The sequence below is a fragment of the Danio rerio genome, chromosome 17, assembly GCF_049306965.1.
Source record: "Danio rerio strain Tuebingen ecotype United States chromosome 17, GRCz12tu, whole genome shotgun sequence".
In the NCBI taxonomy this organism is placed as follows: Eukaryota; Metazoa; Chordata; class Actinopteri; order Cypriniformes; family Danionidae; genus Danio; species Danio rerio.
Window position 1 is genome coordinate 3,599,311 of NC_133192.1, and position 20,264 is coordinate 3,619,574.

General features: G+C 36.4%; 3 protein-coding genes across 3 annotated transcripts; all 3 read right to left on the reverse strand.

The window, feature by feature from the left end:
• Window positions 1–1,540: 1,540 nt before the first annotated feature.
• On the reverse strand, window positions 1,541–5,418 carry zp3 (zona pellucida glycoprotein 3). The gene is given in 8 exon segments (NM_131331.1): window positions 1,541–1,637; window positions 1,718–1,818; window positions 1,890–1,972; window positions 2,045–2,162; window positions 2,860–3,037; window positions 3,109–3,212; window positions 3,318–3,436; window positions 4,892–5,418. Coding segments are annotated over 8 exon segments (1,296 nt in total). The 5' UTR covers window positions 5,414–5,418; the 3' UTR covers window positions 1,541–1,566.
• A 2,988-nt stretch (window positions 5,419–8,406) lies between these two features.
• Window positions 8,407–11,247, reverse strand: zp3.2 (zona pellucida glycoprotein 3, tandem duplicate 2). The gene is given in 8 exon segments (NM_001025186.1): window positions 8,407–8,538; window positions 8,615–8,706; window positions 8,780–8,862; window positions 8,932–9,049; window positions 9,836–10,013; window positions 10,083–10,186; window positions 10,291–10,409; window positions 10,706–11,247. Coding segments are annotated over 8 exon segments (1,284 nt in total). The 5' UTR covers window positions 11,225–11,247; the 3' UTR covers window positions 8,407–8,467.
• Window positions 11,248–13,380: 2,133 nt separating this feature from the next.
• On the reverse strand, window positions 13,381–16,518 carry LOC100536860 (zona pellucida sperm-binding protein 3-like). The gene is made up of 8 exons (XM_003200292.4): window positions 15,974–16,518; window positions 15,493–15,611; window positions 15,212–15,315; window positions 14,967–15,144; window positions 13,929–14,046; window positions 13,766–13,848; window positions 13,594–13,694; window positions 13,381–13,513 (listed from the first exon to the last, which is right to left on the reverse strand). The coding sequence occupies exons 1-8, from the start codon at window positions 16,493–16,495 to the stop codon at window positions 13,443–13,445; spliced, it is 1,296 nt and encodes a 431-aa protein (XP_003200340.1). The 5' UTR covers window positions 16,496–16,518; the 3' UTR covers window positions 13,381–13,442.
• Window positions 16,519–20,264: the final 3,746 nt, after the last annotated feature.

Consider the following 20,264-nt stretch of genomic DNA (forward strand, 5'->3'; position numbering starts at 1 on the left):
AAGTACAGTGTGACTGCAACTTAAAGGTTGTCGTACACCAGATGCACCACTTCACAAAGTGCCATGCACTACACAATTCTAAACAGATTTCTATCAGGCTCCACACTCTAGTGCATGTCTGAAGCGCCCAACAGTTACTCGAGATGCTATGTCTGCCACACCAAAGCCCCATCTGAATGGTTTGTTTAAATAACATGTGAACGTGCACATCTGCTGTGATAATTTTAATGGTGCATTTATTGTGCAACCCGCTTACAAGACTCCTAATTTTAATAACACAAATTACTTTGAACAAACATTTATGTATTATGATGGAACAACAGATGGATAATGAAGAAACTTACCAATATTAAAACAGTTTATATATATATAAAAAATTTTTATATATATATATATATATATATATATATATATATATATATATATATATATATATATATATATAAAAAAATAGAGTTACTGTTTGGTCAGCACTCCAGAGCACCAAGCACAAAAAAGCCAAAGGAAAAAAGTTTTTCCTCAGGCCATCTACCTCAAACAGGTAAATATTCCCCAACTGTGCAATAAAAATGTGCAATACTTCTCATACACACTTGTACACAGCACCTTAAATCAATATACAATGCAATACTTTCTAGTCGCACACAGCACCTTATAACCTGTATATTTATAATAAGTCTATACATACAATTCAACAACCAGATTTCTTGGCTAACTGCATGTTTAAAGTTTGTGTTCTCACTTTGTGCACTGGAGGCTTCTGTTGTCAAAACAAATGTGTTAAGCACACTTGGCATTAAAATTGTCACACACACACACACACACACAAAAAAAAATAAATAAGGGAGATTAGTGATTTAAAAAAATATATATATATTTTTTTTTTTACTACATACACATGTATCTATCGGAGGTTCAAGTAATTATTTAAAAAAAAAAAATTTCTATTAATACAATAAATCAAAAACTTAATTTTATTATTGCTTTACATGACATTCATTCCAGGAAATCTTCATTTTGTATGGCTTGTTTAATTAAAACAAATAAACTGACAGTTATCCATACAAATGGATAATTAGGGGTCTGAGCTTAAAATGGTAGGTCTGCATTTTAGATACTACAGCAAAAAATGCAAACATACAAAGAGTTCAGGACTTGAATAATCTCACAGCAGTCCATGCTTGGGAACAAGTCGAAATATTAAAGCAGGCATGTCCAAACTAGTTCCTGGAGGGCAAGTGTCCTGCAAAGTTTAGTTTCGACCCCAGAAACACGTGGGCTAGCTAATTAAGGGCTTCCTAGGCTTTATAGAAACAACCGTGCAGCTTTGTCAAGGTCAGTTGGAGCTAAAATCTGCAGAACACTGGCCCTCCAGGACACCTGTACTAGAGCAAGTCAAGTGACCTTTAATAAATACACATGCTTCTGATTTATTGGTGCAAATCTGCAACTATTCTTTTTGGTAGTCAACTATTAAAGTCAGTTGTGACACTTCAATTTAAAACGAAAAAAGAAAAAAAAAAAAAGCAACGAGCCAGGACTGGGTTAACAAGGTTATTTATTTGATCAAATAAGTTTCCTTTGAATGTCTTTGACCTCTACAGGACCAACCAAGGCCTTGCCTTCCCACTGAATGCCTAGAAGAGAGGAAACCAAAGTTAAACAGGAGAACTGAAGTCAAGAGCAAAACAATAAGAGCAAGAGTAGAGCAACACACCTCTAAAGCCATCCCCAGTAAGTTGGCCTTCAACACCACCATGACCACATGTAGAGTCGCAGCAGTTACAGGCTCTGTGGTGTCCATCATTAGCAAACCATCTGCAACAAGCAAGAGTCAGACCAAACACCTTCAACAGGTGCAAAAAGATGATTTAAAGTGATAAACATACCCATTGGCAAAGGAGCAGGACTTGTGCAGATGGTCACTATGTCTAGCAGCAACAGTGGCCCTCACAATGCATGTAATGTAGATCTGCAGGAGAGAGTGATTAAAACAACGTAGAAGACAAGATGCTGGATTTACTCAATACTGAATAGTACATACAAAAGGACTGGGTGTATCCTGGAACATGAAGGCCTCCAACTGGAAACGGAGCTTGTCTTCTTGGACTATAGGCAAGAAGTGGGAGCTGGAACCTGTAGTCTTGGCATCCACAAAGCACCTGATGGCAGAAGTTATGGGCAAAGCTATTCTTTACCATGGTTGTAAGGGCACAAAGCAAGAGGAATGGCACAAGTTGATACTACCAATGATTCAAGGTAACTCCTTCAGAAAGGTAAGCAACTTAAGCCCAAATGCAACTCTGAAAGCTAGTGGACATGCTTTTACAAAACAATCCCAGAACTTGACAGTCTTGAGACTATTCTGGAAAGGTCTGATCCCTTCCAAATGTGGACAACAGCAAGGCCCAAAATAACCATTTGGAAGTTGCTATAATTAGTTAAGGTGACAAATTTGTGAAGCTTCTATAAATCTACAGACTCCAAAAAGAACCTGAATCTTAACTAACAGTTCAGGAGTGTATTATTAGGGTAGAAGAGGAGCCAACTAGTCTTACTAGGGCCATAGTTATTATTTGAAAGGGATCAAAAAGCCCATTCTTATCTTCATAAGACTTTGAAAAACTTTAAGCTTAAGGACACAAGTTTACTGTGGTGAACGGATTGATTAACAGCAAGTGCCATGGCATTTAGGACCAGAGAGAGACGGACGCAGTTGAACAGCTTGTATTAAAAGGAGCACTCACTAACAATATAGCATCCCCTTCACTATACTAGGCCCCCTCCGGCCCCACCAATACTTTAAACAAAAATCAGATACCCTGGACATGATTCAACACTGTTAGTGTGTGATCTTACCCATGATTCTCAATGAAGGAATATCTTGGCAGAGCTTCAGGATCAGGTACTGGAGTTGCCACACAGCGGTCCACATACACACGCAGAGGCACATGATTGTACTGCATCACAGATGCCTCAATATTAATCACGCTTCCCAGGAAATACACATTTGAGGGCCTCTGATAGGACCAGTCATCTGCAAGAGGAAAAAAAGTGTTTAGATAAAGTACACCCTCAAAAGGTTTAAGTGTAAGAAACTGCACCAACCAGTCATGAGATCCAGGGAGAAGACCAAGATATCCTCGCCAACCTCAGCTGAGGCATAAGGGGTCCATGCTGGCATCAAGGCATTACTGCTCACATTGTGAAGCCTGGAGGTAAAGAATTAAAAATGGACAGATTTCCAACAATGACCTACATAGCTGGAACCGAAGTAGTTTACCCTGTTGTATTAAGCACCGAAGACGCTAACATACCTTGGATAGTGGCATTGAACACCAACAACTGCACCATCAGTCCGGATAATAGGAGTCCCAGGAAACGCTTCAGGGGTGTAGGTAACAGTATAGGTGTAGACAAGCTCATCCTCAGTCATCTGATAAGAGAATCTCAAGTTAACAAGTTCCACTAAAGATTAGACAGGTTTGAGATGCTTAAGACACTGAAGCATTGCTAAGAAGCATCAACTTCTCGATTTGGGTTCTAGTGGACAAGCCAATGGTGGGAGATCCAACATTCAGTACATCCTATCATTTAAAGCAAACACTAAATTTTGGAGATTTACACCTACCCAACTTTAAATAGTAATAGTTCCTGACTCCAGTAAGCTACAAAAACAAATTATGCATCATTGGAAAGACACTGAGCTTTATGGTTTTGAAAAGTTACGTTTTTAAAATAGTCATGAGGGAAAAAATAAAAGCAGACAATTGTTTTTCCATATAGATACAATACAATGTCTTAGAATTGGGGGGGGGGGGGGGTACAAACACCATTTACTCCAATGCCCATTTATACAGATAGCTTAGCTAATAGCAGCCATTCAGATAAAAATGGCAAACATGCTGTATGATAATGCCAAACATTACTGAAAGATTATGGCTAGCCAAGAGGCACACATGCTAAACACCGAGAGGACCTGAAACGCAAACAATTAGGCAATGTGTAAACACCAGCCTGATCTCATGAGTAAAGCATTTTACGTTTTGCCAGTTTAGTGGCTAATTCTTACGAAAGTTCAGTCGTACAAAATTGTACGATTTTTAAGAGACGTGGCACCTAACCCCACCCCCTAAACCCATCATTGGGGGATGAGCAAGTCGTAGCAAACTGTGCGAATTTAAATGAATTTGCCACCAAATTAAAAACTGCAGGGAGATTGCGTTGTAAATACTCATCGTTACAAAAACCGAAAGCAAGTTAATCCACATCAAAGTATCAGCTCTCCTCAGAATATTCCCCCCTTCAGTTCAATTCAAACACTCAAAACTCCTCAGCAGATTAAAACTTTTGACGATGCATTTTCCTGTTATTTTAGCAAACAAGTTAAGCTGTTTTAAGACGTTACTTATTTTTAAGTCTGTTGTGAGAAATGGGTTTTTTAAAAAAAATAAATACTTTGTGTAACTCCAGATGTTTTAATTGTGCACTACAAAATTTATACAATTTTAATATTTGTTCTGTCAATCAATTAATGTTTATTAATTGTCATTCGTTTTATTATGGGATATATATGCAGTTTTCATTTAATTCAAATCTTTAACGCAGTGCCTACACTTTGCGTTTACATTATAGCCTGCGTTTGCGGTCAAATAAATTAAAATGGTTGTGATACCATGTATCAAGCACAAATGGTATACCAAAAGGTTTTGGATCAAGGTACATGAAAACTTAGTCATGCCAGCTCTAGGCCACAGCGCACATTACTCATGGGCCGATTTTGGCTCAAGCAGCATCAGCTCACTTAGTTGCATGAACCATGAACCTACTTTTCAATGTTTAACCATTAAGATGCTAAATGGAGGTTGGAGAAAAAATTTGGATTTCTTACCATCACCACACTGTCAGGCTCCTGAATTGGATAGTCAAAGATGAGCACCCCAGAGTTCGGGTCCTGACCAACAACAGGGCGTCCTCCCATAGTCAGACCCGCTGGCTGGATCAACTCCCCATTGCTGAACAGATCCTGCTTAACCTCAACATGAACCCGATCTGGACCACATTGAATTGTTACAGTGCTGCCAGGAGATGCAGGCTGCATCAGCTGGAAGTTTGTGGCAAACTCTCTCTGGGCTTCAGCAACAATGGGGAACTTCCATGTGAAAGGCTCAGGAGCTTGCAGCATCAGCTTCTCCTGAAGACCAAGAGGTGCTTGCACAGGTTTCCCAGAGTCAAGACTATTGAAAGCCACCATCACATCAGGACTGAAAACAGCTCCAGGAGGAGCAGGAACACCTCTGAGATTCATGTTGAAACCTCTTGGACTTTGAACATTGTTCAAACTTCCCTGTGCGTTGGTCGGATCAAATACAGCAAGCACTGCCAGCACTAATACACCTTGAAGGAACTCCATCCTTGAAGACTCAATGCCACAATGATCATCTTTGCTTGGCTTTGACCTTTTATACAGCTCAGAATTAGGTTGGCTCCGCCCCTTCCAGCTTAATTGATTACCTTTGATTCATTTCTGGACCTGTAGATGTGGACTCTGGGTCCACAAACTCTACTACCCAATAGGGAGCTTCTAGAATGTCATCGGCCAACAGGAGACTTGAGATACAAGCTGCGGTGACGCTGGGCTTTTCCTCCCATAGACTTCAGGTGCGTTCGACATGAAGCTCAGCTGCAGCCGGTGATCAACGAGATTAGCCGAGCGCAGGCGGGGGCGGAGTTGAAAACGGAGCCGTCAAGACGGACAGCTGGACACTTCGGGACTCAAAGTTGCTGCAGTCATGATGACCAATCACATGGCGTCATTATAATTTTTATTTATAACAACAAAACATTTACAAATAAAACAGAATACAGTCTCTACAAACTGTAGTTCATTTTTAAACAATAAGGGAGAATTATGAATAACATATAACAAATGCATGAGATAAATAAGAGGAAATGAGAGGTTAATATAAACATAAAAACGGACAGGTCTATTAAATACAAAGCAATACGCATGAATTCTAGGAGTTAAACATCAATCTTTAGGCTAATACTTCTTGTTTGAATATGCTAAAAAAGGGTTTACATATATGTACATTTATAGATAAAAAATTTCCAATGTAAAAAGCAAAACAAGGTGTTTTGATGAGGTCTTAATAAATGAGATTATTTTGGATAATGAAAGCATTTTCAAAAAAGCATTTTAATCCAAAAAGATTGTGTTGAACAGAACAAAAGGTAAAATAAGTGAGCTATGTAGAAGTTTCCCAGAATGAGCAGGTCGCCTTTAAACTGCTAGACAGGAAATAAAATATATATTTATATTATAATAATAAAACCATTTTATAATTATTTAATAAAATAGTGCTTTAACTTAATTTGTTAAGAGAGCTTTAGGGTGGCAGGATCATCGATGATGATTATTTCAAGTCTGTAAGACTTATTTGAGTTCATATTTAGGTTATTCACTAAAATATACACTAAAATATATCATTTAAATCGTTCATGGAGATGAATGCAGTAAATAGTCTGTATAAAAAAAGTTAAAAATAAACCTGTGCAAACAAGCTAACCTTTATAACCAGATTATTTAACAAAAGATGATCACTGCAGTAAAATATTTGTAGTCTCTTAATAAGCAAGATGTGTACAGGATAGAGAGGGTGTGAAAAGTAAATTGTTTGTTTTGAAACTTTTGAATCGGAAATTGTCCAATTATAGACCCGAAATACACGTGTTTGTTGTCATGTGGTGAACTCGGCCAATCGTGTAATATCGGTGTCGTCGTCAGAGCTCCTGCAGTCGCCCTTCAGAAGCTGCACAGTCTGAGTCTGCCGTCTGATCTCGGAGCGCTGTTGCGGTACTTTGATGCCACATGTGACAGTCACGTGACGTCGGCGCAGCATCAATCCGGACAAGATTTCTAACCAGCATGCACCGCTTTAAGACAGATTTCGATCGATCTGCGCAGCATGAAGTCGAACGCACCTTTCCATTCATACGCACGTGAATCCGTCAGACCGGAAACGCAGGGTCATGCGTCAAATTTCGCATCATTTGACTGCGTGACACCAATCGAGAATCAAAACATGACATCTCTGGACAGAAATTTAAAACATGAAGCAATCGCTCGCTTTTAAATGTCTAATCCCGCCCTTTTTGCAGCAACATACGACAGAATTTCGCACACACAAACTCTAGTGTGACCGCAGCTCAACTAATGGCAGTTCTTAGTAATTCATTCATAATAGCAAGTGTTGGTAATCTTCGGCAATATCATCCTCAAACCAAAATGATTCATGTTAATTTACAATAAAAGTACCAGACTTAATACATATACTATAAGAGAAAAGAAAAAGATTTAAAACTAAGACTATAACATTACTAAGACTATAACAAAACTAAGACATTACTATATTTTCACCTTGGTTAAATTTTTTTTAATTTGTATTTGTGCTGAAACCTTTTATCAACGCTGACGTTTTAAACAAGTGGCAAAAAGGAATGGGATGCATTAGAAAACTCCAAATTACATGAAATCCAACCTGCAATTTCACACAGAATTTTAATTGATTTGATCAAGTAGTTTTTACCAGATGTCGTATTGGGCATACAAGAACACATTTTTTGCTTCAAGGTGAAAACCCTACTCAGTGTTTGTGCTGCAAAACTCTATTAAAAAAAAAAAAAAAAAAAACATTTTACATGACTGTCTTGCCTTTACTGATTCCAGAAGATGTTATGAAATGAAAACCAAGGACATTTAACAAAGTGAATCCAGAAAAATATTAGAATTTTATGAACACTAAAAATATTTAATGTTTTATTTGTTGATTTTTAAATTGTATATTCGTTGAAAAGTTCCTGCCATGAAAAAAGCCTTGGTTGCTGACATAGAATTTAATTAAAAAAAATAAATAAATAAAATAAATCAATAATAAAAAAAATTAACAAACACATGTAGTGCAACATGGTTAATTTTGTAAACAATGCTGTGCACATGCAAGCCAATTAACACCAAGTGACTTGAACAGTCATTACTAAACTTTAAAAATAGGGTCAATCACTTGGTAGAGGGCAGTCAATGGTTTAAAAGGGGTCTAAACTCTCATTAAGGAGATGGTCGTTTAAGGTACGCTCATTACTTCCTTTAAATTTAACTTTCTGGGATTAATTGTTCAAACAGAGTTTACAAAAGAAATATTTAAGGTTTAATGCACAAAACTCAATGTAGATAAACCAGGTTAAGTAAAAAAGGAACTGTTTATTCAATGGCTATTTTCAGGCTTGATGTTTTAACATTTGGAGAATTGATTCTCTTATTTATGAACCACTTGACTACTGAACCATTGTTTTTCATCCTACAGTTATAGGTAACCGGCTTCACAAAACTTGATACCAAGCCAAAGATAAGGTTTCAGACATTTATTAAAAACTGAGTTCAAGCACAATTCATCAGGCATTCACTTTATCAAACAAGATTCCTCTGCGTGTCTTTGACCACTACAGGACCAACCAAGGTCTTGCCTTCCCACTGAATGCCTAGAAGAGAGGAAACCAAAGTTAAACGAGAGAACTGAAGTGAAAAGCAAAACGCAGTAAGAGTAGAGGAACACACCTCTAAAGCCATCCCCAGTAAGTTGGCCTTCAACACCACATGTAGAGTCGCAGCAGTTACAGGCTCCATGGTGTCCATCATTGGCAAACCATCTGCAACAAACAAAAAAGTCAGACCAAACACCTTCAACAGGAGCAAAAAGACTGTTCAACGTTATCAACATACCCATTGGCAAAGGAGCAGGACTTGTGCAGATGGTCACTATGTCTGGCAGCAACAGTGGCCCTCACAATGCATGTAATGTAGATCTGCAGGAGACAAGTTATTAAATAACAAAGACAAGATGCTGGATTTACTCAATACTGAATAGTACATACAAAAGGACTGGGTGCATCCTGGAACATGAAGGCCTCCAACTGGAAACGGAGCTTGTCTTCTTGGACTATAGGCAAAAAGTGGGAGCTGGAACCTGTAGTCTTGGCATCTACAAAGCACCTGATGGCAGAAGTTATGGGTAAAGCTATTTAACCATGTTTGTAAGGGCACAAAGAGGAAAAGCATAAACTGATACTACCAATGATTCAAGGTAACTCCTTTAGAAAGGTTAGCAACTTAAGCCCAAATGCAACTCTGAAAGCTAGTGGACATGCTTTTACAAAACAATCCCAGAACTTGACAGTCTTGAGACTATTCTGGAAAGGTCTGATCCCTTCCAAATGCTGACAACAGCAAGGCCCAAAATACCCATTTTGAAGTTGCTATAATAGTTAAGGTGCCAAATATGAAAAGATTCTAAATCTACAGACTCCATAAAGAAACTGAATCTTAACTAATAGTTCAGGAGTGTATCATTGAGGTAGAAAAAGAACCCAACTAGTCTTACTAGAAGCTCCAAGCAAGCTAAACCCTGCAGAAAAAGTTAGGACATCCGATTCAGATTAACCAAAATAGTCAACTATCCAAGTTGTGAAAAACCAAAGAGTAACTAATACAACAGCTCAAGCTTAAAAAAAAAAAAAAAAAAAAAAAAAAAAAAAAGGGCCATAGTTATCATTTAAAAAGGGATCAAAAAGCCCACTCATCTTCAGAAGACTTCAAAAAACATTGGGCTTAAGGGCATTTCTGACCAGAGAGAGACAGAGCCGCAGTTGAACAGCTTGTATTAAAAAGACACTAACAATATAGCATACCTTTCACTATACTAGGCCCCCTCTGGCCTCACCAACACTTAAAATCTGATCGCCCTGGACATGATTCAACACCGCTAGTGCAGTATCTTACCCATGATTCTCAATGAAGGAATATCTTGGCAGAGCTTCAGGATCAGGTACTGGAGTTGCCACACAGCGGTCCACATACACACGCAGAGGCACATGATTGTACTGCATCACAGATGCCTCAATATTAATCACGCTGCCCAGGAAATACACATTTGAGGGCCTCTGATAAGACCAGTCATCTGCAAGAGTAAGAAAGGGTTTAGATACAGTAAATCTTAAAAGAATGAGGTTTAAGAAACTGCACCAACCAGTCATGAGATCCAGGGAGAAGACCAAGATATCCTCGCCAAGCTCTGCTGAGGCATAAGGGGTCCATGCTGGCATCAAGGCATTACTGCTCACATTGTGAAGCCTGGAGGTAAAGAATTAAAAATGGACTGGTTTCAACAATGACCTACATGGCTGGAACCGAAGTGGTTTACCCTGTTGTATTAAGCACCGAAGACGTTAATGTACCTTGGATAGTGGCACTGAACACCAACAACTGCACCATCAGTGCGGATAATAGGAGTCCCAGGAAACGCTTCAGGGGTGTAGGTAACAGTATAGGTGTAGACAAGCTCATCCTCAGTCATCTGATGAAAGAATCTCAAGTTAACAAGTTCCACTAAAGATTAGACAGGTTTGAGATGCTTTAGACACTGCTGCTGCACTGCTAAGAATTAAAGCATAAATTTCTTGATTTGGGTTCCAGTGGACATGCCAATGGTGGGAGATCAAACATACAGTACAACCAGACAACATTCAGTACATCTTAGAATTTAAAGGTTAACTTGACCTGGACAAGTCTTTAAAACTACATGAATCTACTTTTCAAAGCTCAACCATTAAGATACTACATGGAGGTTGGAAAAGAATTGGGATTTCTTACCATCACCACACTGTCAGGCTCCTGAATTGGATAGTCAAAGATAAGCACCATAGAGTTTGGGTCCTGACCAACAACAGGGCGTCCTCCCAGAGACAGACCCGCTGGCTGGATCAACTCTCCATTGCTAAACAAATCCTGCTTAACCTCAACATGAACCCGATCTGGACCACATTGAATTGCAACAGTGCTGCCAGGAGATGCAGGCTGCTTCAGCTGGAAGTTTGTGGCAAACTCTCTCTGGGCTTCAGCAACAATGGGGAACTTCCATGTGAAAGGTTCAGGAGCTTGCAGCATCAGCTTCTCCTGAAGACCGAGAGGAGCTTGCACAGGTTTCCTAGAGTCAAGACTATTGAAAGCCACCATCACATCAGGACTGAAAACGGCTCCAGGAGGAGCAGGAACACCTCTGAGATTCCAGAAACCTCTTGGACTTTGAACATTGCTCAAACTTCCCTGTGCACTTGTAAAATCAAACACAGCAATCACAGCCAGTAATAATACACCTTGGAGGAACTCCATCCTTGAAGACTCAATGCCACAATGCTCATCTTTGCTTGGCTTTGACCTTTTATACAGGTCAGAATTAGGTAGGCTCCGCCCCTTCCAGCTTAATTGATTACATTTGATCCTCCTCTGGACCTGTAGAGTTTGTGGACTCTGGGTCCACAAACTCTACTAGCCAATAGGGAGCTTCCAGAATGTCATCAGCCAATAGGATAACTGAGATTAATTTATGGCCGTTCGTGATTTAACAATCAACAAACTGACAATTCATTCATGATATTAAGTGTTGGTAATCTGAAATAAAATCTGGGTTTACACAGATGGTAGATATGATCAGTGTTGGGGAAAATAGTAACATTACAATCCAGTCACTCAAAAACGTAACTTCAGTAATGTGAAATTATGCATCATCGTATTTTTGCATTTCTTTTTAAAGAGTAGGACAGGCTTGAATTGTAAGACTGGATATTACTTCCTTACCCTACCTTACTGAATATTACTTAAAGGTGCAGTAGGTGACTGTCTTCAGAAGCATGTGTTGTTGTGCAGGTTGAAAGTGTCTTCACATTCCAATAGTAATGATTAAAGTGAATGATCTAAATGTATTTATAGATTTTGGGTAAGGCATAAAACTAAACAATGTTCATCCAATTAAATAGAGTCAAGCCGACATCTCTCATAATTCCAATAAGTAGCTCAAACTGTCTGTCAGCAAATGCAGATTTGAACGTCTGCACAGCCTTTTGTTTGAAGCTCCGCCGACCGCTGTTTGGGCTACACATTCGAGAGAGAAAGCGATCTGTAAAAACCTGCTGAATCAACTTTTTAAAAACCTGAATCAATATTGGAGTTATCTTTGCACACTGGAAAAAGGAAGACACCATGGCAGCAGGATTTCTCTTAGACAGGTAATGTTCTGCTTTAAAACCATTTTAGCTTCACGCAAAGATGTTACAAATGGGTTTCATCTTCACAGAAGTGTTGATCAGCCACTAAAATCTTCCAATGAAAGATTGTTAAAACTATTTTCAATTTTATGAAGGACCTTTTACAGAATCTAGAATGTAGATTTTAGTTACTTTAACAACAATACAATAGGGCTATTCCACCTAGCCTCTCCCTATATTGTTTACCATGCAACTCTATTCACTTTGAACTAGCATGTCAGTTTGGCTTGCATGCTGCCAGACAAACACTAGTCACTTAACATAAGAGGGTTCTTTTGCGGTGCTCGTGTTCGAGGTGTGGCTCTAGACAGAAGAGGGACTGTGATTCAGAGATTTATGCTAAGCTGTTAGCATTGTGGAAAATCACCTACTGCACCTTTAAACTATATAAACTTTTGATCTAAAAAGGCATCTGAGCTTAGAGATTGTTCATGTTGGAAAGAAAAAAAAAATCAAGTTAAAATTACTATTTGATCCATTAATGGTCTTTAAGACCAATATATAATGAAACCAACTTAAGGTTTAAATATACAGCTTCTAACAAACAGAAAAATTCCCAGTTTCAACTTGGTTTAAAAAGGTGATAAATTACTGTACCCTTTAACTGTCCCACAAAAAAAAAAAAAAAAAAAAAAAGACTGCGAATCACTAGTTATCACTGCATTTCCAACATAATTTCTAAGAATCAACCTCAACCAAACAGTTTGTCAGTAGAAGTACTAGACTTAATACATACACTAGGAGAATTAAAAATAATAAATAAAACCAACATTTAGTTCAACAGAACATTTGATTTTTGTAAACCAACAATGCTGTGCGCACACACACAAGCCATTTAACACGTCAAGTGACTTAATCACTTGCCTGTTAAACCAGGGTCAATTGTTTGGTAGAGAGCAGTCAATGGTTTTAGAGTCCTGAACTACCAATATTACTTAAGCCAATGTGACAGGAGAAACACTTTATACTTTGTAAACTAATTTCAAGTTAATCCCTGGAAGTTGTTAAATTAAGCAAAGACCAGAAATATGTATATTTTACTGCATAAGACAGTGGACCTAATTCAAGCAATGTGAGAACAGAAACTTTTTTTTACTAAGCAGCCATTCTTAAATGTTTTAACTTTAAGGAGAATGATTCTTTTATAGTACATTACTCGACTAGACCATTGTTTTTAATCCCATGGTTAGAGGTAAGTGGCTTTTATAAAAAAAACAACAAAGATAAGGTTTCAGACATTTATTAAAAACTCAATGCAAGCACTGGTTCATCAGGCATTCACTTTATCAAACAAGATTCCTCTGCGTGTCTTTGACCACTACAGGACCAACCAAGGCCTTGCCTTCCCACTGAAGGCCTAGAAGAGAGGAGACCAAAGTTAAACAGGATAACTGAAGTCAAGAGCAAAACAATAAGAGCAAGAGTAGAGGAACACACCTCTATAGCCATCCCCTGTAAGCTGGCCTTCAACACTACCATGACCACATGTAGAGTCGCAGCAGTTACAGGCTCCATGGTGTCCATCATTGGCAAACCATCTGCAACAAGCAAGAGTCAGACCAAACACCTTCAACAGGAGCAAAAAGATGATTTAAAGTGATCAACATACCCATTGGCAAAGGAGCAGGACTTGTGCAGATGGTCACTATGTCTAGCAGCAACAGTGGCCTTAACAATGCATGTAATGTAGATCTGCAAGAGAAAGGAGAAGTTATTAAAAATCAGATGCAGAAGACAAGATGCTGGATTTAACCTATACCGATTGTACATACTAAAGGACTGGGTGTATCCTGGAACATGAAGGCCTCCAACTGGAAACGGAGCTTGTCTTCTTGGGTTATGGGCAAGAAGTGGGAGCTGGAACCTGTAATCTTGGCATCCACAAAGCACCTGATAACACAAGGAAAAAAAAAAATAAAAAAATCTTGCCCATGATCAGAGACTCAGACTCAAGTACAAGCTATGATTCAAGTGACTACTCCAGAGTTAAAGTTGGAGGTCAAAGAAACCAAGTCTAAACTCACAAGATAGTGGCCTAAAGCAGAAAGTGGATAACTCTAAAGGTATTCCAAAACTATTAAACGAGTCCAAGGACAATTTAACAACTTAAAACTGACTGGTAGTCCCAACAGTGTGGTCTGAAAGTTAATAGGGATCAAGGTGTAAAGTATAGAAGGAAAAGCCTTCAAGAGCAGGTCTGGACACTCTGGAAAATTTAGTAACTAAAATAGAGATTGCACCAGTGACCAATCCTGTTCCTTGAGAACCACCTTCCGGCAAATGTTGCAAGCCAGTCTCCATTAAGCAAGCGCCGATTCAGGTCTCAATTGTTTAACCAGGGTTGTAGCCAAACTCTGGCCCATAACCAAACACTTAATGCACCACACCAGCCAATTAATTCTAGTGGCTTGCTTAGAGAAGCTGAACTCTGCAAGAGTTTGTAAATGTCTGGTTAAGAGCCAGTTGGTGTTAATCTAAAACCAAGATGTGCCTATAAAAACGTTATTTAGGAACACCAAAGAGTAACTTAGAGCTTGGGTTAGAAAGTTAAAACCGAAACCCTTTATGAAAGGTCAAAGTAGCCTTGAACAGTTGAACTATGGTCTTATAACATCTTCTAAAAGCTTGATCCACCACAAGGACAAAAGCTCTACTGTAGACAAAGGATTAGTCAAGTCAACCTTTGATCAACACCTTCAATTGTTTGAGGACCACTTTGAAACACCCAGTCTTAACTTTGTAAACACTGATCTGTAAACTTCAAATATTGACCTTGTATGAGATACAACTGCTCTACAGCATGATCTTACCCATGATTCTCAATGAAGGAATATCTTGGCAGAGCTTCAGGATCAGGTACTGGAGTTGCCACACAGCGGTCCACATACACACGCAGAGGCACATGATTGTACTGCATCACAGATGCCTCAATATTAATCACGCTTCCCAGGAAATAAACATTTGAGGGCCTCTGATAGGACCAGTCATCTGCAAGAGGAGAAGGTTTTAGACACCGTAAATCTTGAAAGGATGAAGTCCAAGAAACTGCACCAACCAGTCATGAGATTCAGGGAGAAGACCAAGATATCCTCGCCAACCTCTGATGAGGCATAAGGGGTCCATGCTGGCATCAAGGCATTACTGCTCACATTGTGAAGTCTGGAGGTAAGAATCAGCCATTAATGGACTGCTGGTTACTAGTAGAGCATGAAGCTGGACTTTAACAATTGAATTAAATGTAATAATGGCTACCAGTTTGACACCAACTCTAGTATGGAATAAACTAAAATTTGGATTTGCACATGACTCAAGCTGGATTACACAAAGTTAACCAACCTTGGATAGTGGCACTGAACACCAACCACTGCACTATTGGTCCGGATAATAGGAGTCCCAGGAAACGCTTCAGGGGTGTAGGTAAGAGTATAGGTGTAGACAAGCTCATCCTCAGTCATCTGTCAAATTAAATAAAGACTTTAGTAAAGATTAAAGCTTTGATGCTTAATGGAAATAAACAATTGCAGGTTTCTATTCCAGATCTTAATGCACACGCAATCTGACCCTCTTTAAACACCCAGTTAAAGCAATACTGGCTTCATATTAGTTTGAAATAATGGTAGACCAATGGGAAGACCTGTAAACTTAATTATCTGACCCAACAGGACAAGTATCCAGAAAGTAGAGTTGACATTCTTTAGTTATGTCTAAAATTAGCCTATTTTGAACAAAAAAAAAGGGGGACAGGGACATACAAAATGCTACCTGGAGGTACTTTTGTTTACCCAACACAAATAAGCCACCAAAAATAGGTTCTTACCATCACAACACTCTCAGGGTCCTGAGTTGCATACTCAAAGATGAACACACCAGAGTTTGGGTCCTGACCAACAACCGGGCGTCCTCCCAGAGTCAGACCCGCTGGCTGGATCAACTCCCCATTGCTGAACAGATCCTGCTGGACCTCCACATGAACCCGATCTGAACCACAGTTAACCGCAACAGTGCTGCCAGGAGATGCAGGCTGCTTCAGCTGGAAGTTTGTGGCAAACTCTCTCTGGGCTTCAGCAACAATGGGGAACTTCCATGTGAAAGGCTCAGGAGCTTGCAGCATCAGCTTCTCCTGAAGACTGAGAGGAGCTTGCACAGGTTTCCTAGAGTCAAGACTGTTGAAAGCCACCATCACATCAGGACTGAAAACGGCTCCAGGAGGAGCAGGAACACCTCTGAGATTCATGTTGAAACCTCTTGGACTTTGAACATTGCTCAAACTTCCCTGTGCGTTGGTCAGATCAAACACAGCAAGCACTGCCAGCACTAATACACCTTGAAGGAACTCCATCCTTGAAGACTCAATGCCACAATGCTCATCTCTGCTCGGCTTTGACCTTTTATACAGCTCTGAATTAGGTTGGCTCCGCCCCTTCCAGCTTAATTGATTACCCTTTGATCCTCCTCTGGACCTGTAGAGTTTGTAGACTAGCCAATAGGAAGCTTCTAGAAGTCATCAGCCAATAGGAGACTTAATTTATGGCTGTTCCTGATTTAACAATCAATGATGTAACTATGTTGATATAGGAAGTCCTTCATACCTCTAGCAGTAGGTTTATTTAACAGAGATTATCTTGAATTTTGATGGGTTGCTGTTGTTAATACTGTTTGTTTATTGTATGTCTGCAGCAACATGGTGTGCATAACAAATTAATTTCCAAGGACAATAAACCAGGGGTGACCAAAGTCAGTCCTGGAGGGCTGGTGTCCTGCTGACTTTAGCTCTTACTTGCTTCAACACACCTGTCTGGAAGTTTCTAGTATACCTAGTAAGAGCTTGATAAGCTTGTTCAGGTGTGTTTGATTAGGGTTGGAGCTAAACTCTCCAGGACCGAGTGTGGACACCCCTGCAATAAACTACACTACTGCTCCTAATCTATTTATGATATGAACTCTTTTAATCTTAACAGCATCTGACCCTACACAGATGATGGATAGTATTCAAAAATATAATAAATACAGATTATTTATGACGTATTTAGCTTAGTTTATATATTCGAAGGCTGAATGTGGATATGAAGAGCTCAGATGCAAATACCCATTCAATAGCAAGTGAAATTTCTCTCATAAATTAGCTTTTTATGTAACCTCCTGCATTTATTTTCTGTAATTTCACTTTACATGCAATGAAAATAACCCATACATCACCATAAAAATAACATTTCCGAGCCTACAGAAACAAAAATGCTCATTTTAGTATAAAAGTTTAGATTTTATTTCGATTTTTTTGCATCTAAACTCCTCGTATATAATGCCATATACGAGTAATTGTTAGCATTTTAATATCATCTCCGCATCTATGGTTATTTTTATGCTGAGTAAAAAAATAATACACTAAATGAGCAATATTAAAGAATATATAAGCTGTCTTTGCATATATAAGCTTGGTATATATGACTGAGAAATCATTGAAAGTGTCTGGTAGTGTTTGCATGATAACATCGTTTAAGGTCACAACTGAACAAGAGATATTGGACTTTATTATGAGCAGAAAAAGGTGGATCTTCATTTGTATTAAAGTGTAGAGAGGTAAATGCACTGTGGTTTCTCCCATGGTGTCTATTTCCAGCTTACTGTTGGTAATTTGTGATGCATTCATCAGCCATCAAATGAAAGTGGAGCCCTCTTGTGGTTGCTGTGAAACATTGAACATAATTCAACATTTACATCATTTATTTTGCACCATAAATTCGGTCAGTTTGACCTTTCAGGACTATATAGAAATACTAACCTCTAGATATGTTCACATTTTTACAATACTGTTATAAAGACTTTAAAAAAGCCCTATAAAAGAAAAAACTGCCCCACAAAAAGAGAACTTTATATTTAGCATATATAAAAGAAATGATGCACTATTAAAAAAAACACACAAAAAATACAAAATTTCACCAACGATTTAAAATGTTTATTTTCCACAGGGAAAATATAGTAAATAAATAAATAATAATAGACGGAAACTGTAAAATTATTTCATTTATTCCAGTCAGCTGCATTTTAGTAAAATACTAAAATAGCTAAATAATAATAATAATATTAATATTAATAATAAATAATAATATAAATAATAATAAAATAAAATAATAATAATATAAATATTAATAAAATAAAATATATTAATAATAATAATAAAATAATAATAATGATAATAAAAATAATAATACAAATAATATAATAATAATAATGATAATAATAATAATAATAATAATTATTATTATTATTATTATTATATAAAAGATGCATTTGACATTTTTCACCCAGATAAAGAGACATCACAACAACAATGTAAAATATGTTTATTCTCTGCTGGACAAATATAGTTCTTTAATTAAAAAGAAATGCTGAAATAAAATAGAAATGTATTTAAAAAAACTAGATAGAAAAAGTTAAATTAATTGTAGACAGACAGACTATCAAAATAATAATAATATAGATAGCTATTAATAATGCTCATCTTTTTCACTAGCAAGTAAAAGCCCACAGAAAAAGCATCACATCAACAATGTAAAATATGTTTATTTTCTGCATGAAAAATAATATTTATTAGACAATTAGATGGACAATGGAAAATAATTCATTTTATTTATTCCAGTATGCTGTACTTTAGTAAAGTACTAAAATGGCCAAATAATAATAATAATAATAATAATAATAATAATAATAATAATGATAAAAAATAACAATAAAAAATTATAATAAAAATCATAATCATAATACTAAGATATATTTAGCTATTAATAATGCATTTTTTTCACTCAAGTAAAAAAAAAAAAAATAGACAAAGCAGAATAGTAGTAAATAATACAATAACAATTGCCATAAAATAAATAAAAATGTAAAACACTTTATATTTTTTTTCACTCAAGTAAAAGCAGCCAGAGATAAGCATCACATCAACAATATAAAATGTTTATTTTCCTCATGAAAAATATAGATGTTTAATTAAATAAAATGCTGAAATAAAATTTTAAAAAATGTAATAAAAAATTTGATGTAAAATGTAAAATAATTTAATTAATTTATTCCAGTATGCTGTACATTTTTGTAAAGTACTAAAATGGCAGAATACTAATAATTATACAAATACAAGTACAAATAATAATAATAATAATAATAATAATAATAATAATAATAAGATATTTATCTATTATTAATGCAATTTTTTTTCACTCAAGTAAAAACACACAAAAAAGCAGAATAATAGTAAAAATATTACATAATAATAATAATTGTCATAAAATAAAAAAATAAATATAAAAATTGAATTTTTAAAAAGTCTACACTTTTTTTACTCAAGTAAAAGCAGACAGAGAAAAGCATCACATCAACAATTTAAAATATGTTTATTTTCTGCATGAAAAATATAGTTGTTTCATTTAAAAAATGCTGAAATAAAACAGAAATTTAAAAGAAAACTAGATGGAAAATATAAAATAATTTAATTAATTTATTCCAGTATGCTGTACTTTAGTAAAGTACTAAAATGGCCAAATAATAATAATAAAACATATAATAATAGTAATAATAATAATAGTAATAATAATAATAATATTAATAATAATAACTATAACAGTAAATTATAAAAATAATAATAATAATATATATAGCTATTAATAATGCAGTTTTTTTCACTCAAGTAAAAACCCACAGAAAAAGCAGAATAATAGTAAAAATAATACATAATAATAATTGTCATAATATAAATAAAAAAATTCTACACATTTTTATCCACACAAGTAAAAGCAGACAGAGAAAAGAATCACATCAATTTAAAATATGTTTATTTTCTGCATGAAAAATATAGTTGTTTCATTTAAAAAATGCTGAAATAAAACAGAAATTTAAAAGAAAACTAGATGGAAAATATAAAATAATTGAATTAATTTATTCCAGTATGCTGTACTTTAGTAAAGTACTAAAATGGCCAAATAATAATAATAAAACATATAATAATAGTAATAATAATAATAGTAATAATAATAATAATATTAATAATAATAACTATAACAGTAAATTATAAAAATAATAATAATAATATATATAGCTATTAATAATGCAGTTTT

What these genes read in the sequence shown, in the direction of transcription:
- LOC100536860 (XM_003200292.4), bottom strand. Translation starts at nt 16,495, where the DNA reads ATGGAGTTCCTTCAAGGTGTATTAGTGCTGGCAGTGCTTGCTGTGTTT. An exon ending in ACCCTGAGAGTGTTGTGATG is followed by an intron (nt 15,612 to 15,973) that starts GTAAGAACCTAT and finishes TTAATTTGACAG; the next exon opens with ATGACTGAGGATGAGCTTGT. An exon ending in TCCTTCATTGAGAATCATGG is followed by an intron (nt 14,047 to 14,966) that starts GTAAGATCATGC and finishes TTGTGTTATCAG; the next exon opens with GTGCTTTGTGGATGCCAAGA.